General features: G+C 53.3%; 1 protein-coding gene across 1 annotated transcript in view; it reads right to left on the bottom strand.

Annotated features, from left to right (window-relative positions):
* Window positions 1–829, bottom strand: part of BBA_09609 (uncharacterized protein) — a gene marked incomplete at both ends in the record, with an annotated part of 1,623 nt that extends 794 nt beyond the window's left edge. The window contains 2 exons of the mRNA XM_008604706.1: window positions 21–635; window positions 688–829. Of these exons, the coding sequence (XP_008602928.1) occupies window positions 21–635; window positions 688–829 (757 nt within the window). The remainder of the gene's footprint in view (window positions 1–20; window positions 636–687) is intronic.
* Window positions 830–1,630: the final 801 nt, after the last annotated feature.

The following is a 1,630-nucleotide window of genomic DNA, read 5'->3' as shown; positions in this document are numbered from 1 at the left end:
ACTGCTAGTGCTGGACTAACCAGTCTCAATTGTCTCTCCAGTGTTGTCCAAGCTGGTAGTCTGGGGTTTTAATTCTGATCTTGGAAGGCCATCAACACCCGAGCCACTCTGTGGTGTGTTGCTTACTGCGACCCTGGGGAGCTTTGCCATTCCTGTTGACTTCCCGGTGCTCAATGTCTCGCCAGCAGTGTCCTCGATGGTTGGTGGTACGGTTCTAGATGTGGCGCTCCGTTTCCGTCGCTTGAGGCTCTCGGATGCTGTTGCATTCATGCCGCGTGTCTGCCTCTCGGATTGCTCGGCAGGTTTCGTACCATTGCTTCCCCGACCAGCTTGAACTTGACTTTCATCTTCTGGCTTGGGTATAACAACTGCAAAGTGCGTAGCCGTATGACCCGCTGTCTCAGGCTCCGGTAGATCTTGTGACTCTGGGACTCCCGCAGTTTCAAGCGCTTTTGCTGCCAGCTCAGCGATGTTGAATCCGATGCCAGTCGTGAGTGAAGGGCTCGCCTGCTGCGAGGAAACCGAATTGTGACGATTTCCAGCGTGCTCTCGGTCATGGTCTACAGCACGACTGGATCTACTGACATTGCTACCACTACTGGTCTCAGTGCCCCCAGCAGCTGTTTGCAAAACTTCTGCGTACTTTGATTAGCAGTGTCATGGTATATGCTGCTACCGTTGACCTACCAGTGCGAGGTCCGTTCTTGATTTCGTCTGAGGGGCCAACTGGCGACTGGGGCGATGCTGCGGGATCACGGCCAGAGGGGGCATGGTTGGGGTTTCGAACGGCCGAGCTATCTGCTCCAAAGGTGGTTTCGACTCGGGCCATGGTAATCAGTTGTGATCAAAGAGAGGTAGAGACAAATTGAATGAAGAGTGAGATTACGATGAGGCAGGAAGTGGCAGCTGCTGCCCTTTTATAGTTTCGTCACTCTCACTACGACGCATCTGCAAGGAGCACGTGAGAGCAAGGCACTCGAGGGCCTCCCACTGAGAAATCTGACTGCAGCCGTCGCAATAACCTAGTGAAGAACGCCCTGTAGCCTGCAGACGATATTGGATGACACTGCGTGATACATCGATAAGACAGAGAGGCGGAAGTAATCGTACCCGGCGCATGCAGCCTGGTGAATGACACATCGTAGCTTGTAGGCGAAATTGGATTCGTTTGAAAGGGGATGGCCGGCAGAAGGTGCACATAGAGCCGAGCTGTGATATATTCGGCACCCAAAGCTTGTCTTTGACTCAATCAACCCTGCCGGTATTAGGAACACATGATCTCTTGGGGTATCCGAAGTGCCCGTCAGCCCAGGAAACGTGAGTCACGGCGTGCAGTATCGCGAGATTCGTGACGTAGCGGTCCAGGACATCATGATGTGCAAACTTGAAAGCCTGCTCCCTCGGCTAGACGAGGGTCCATTGCCTAGATCGTGGTGGATGCATGGAGTTGCTGCATCAGAGATGAGGTGTACGGATAGCGTGTCGCAGTCTGTAACTCTGTCGCTTTCCTTCGCTTGGCTCTGTCCCCTACGGGCAATATACGCCGCATTCGTCATATATTGCTTGTTGTGTGTGTGTGCATGTATTACATCTGTCATGCCTGTGTGCCTTGTATCCACGACGCCAACCC

Source organism: Beauveria bassiana, assembly GCF_000280675.1.
Source record: "Beauveria bassiana ARSEF 2860 unplaced genomic scaffold BBA_S00060, whole genome shotgun sequence".
In the NCBI taxonomy this organism is placed as follows: domain Eukaryota; kingdom Fungi; phylum Ascomycota; class Sordariomycetes; order Hypocreales; family Cordycipitaceae; genus Beauveria; species Beauveria bassiana.
The sequence above is the reverse complement of the archived record's forward strand: the minus strand, read 5'-3'. Positions and strand labels throughout refer to the sequence as shown.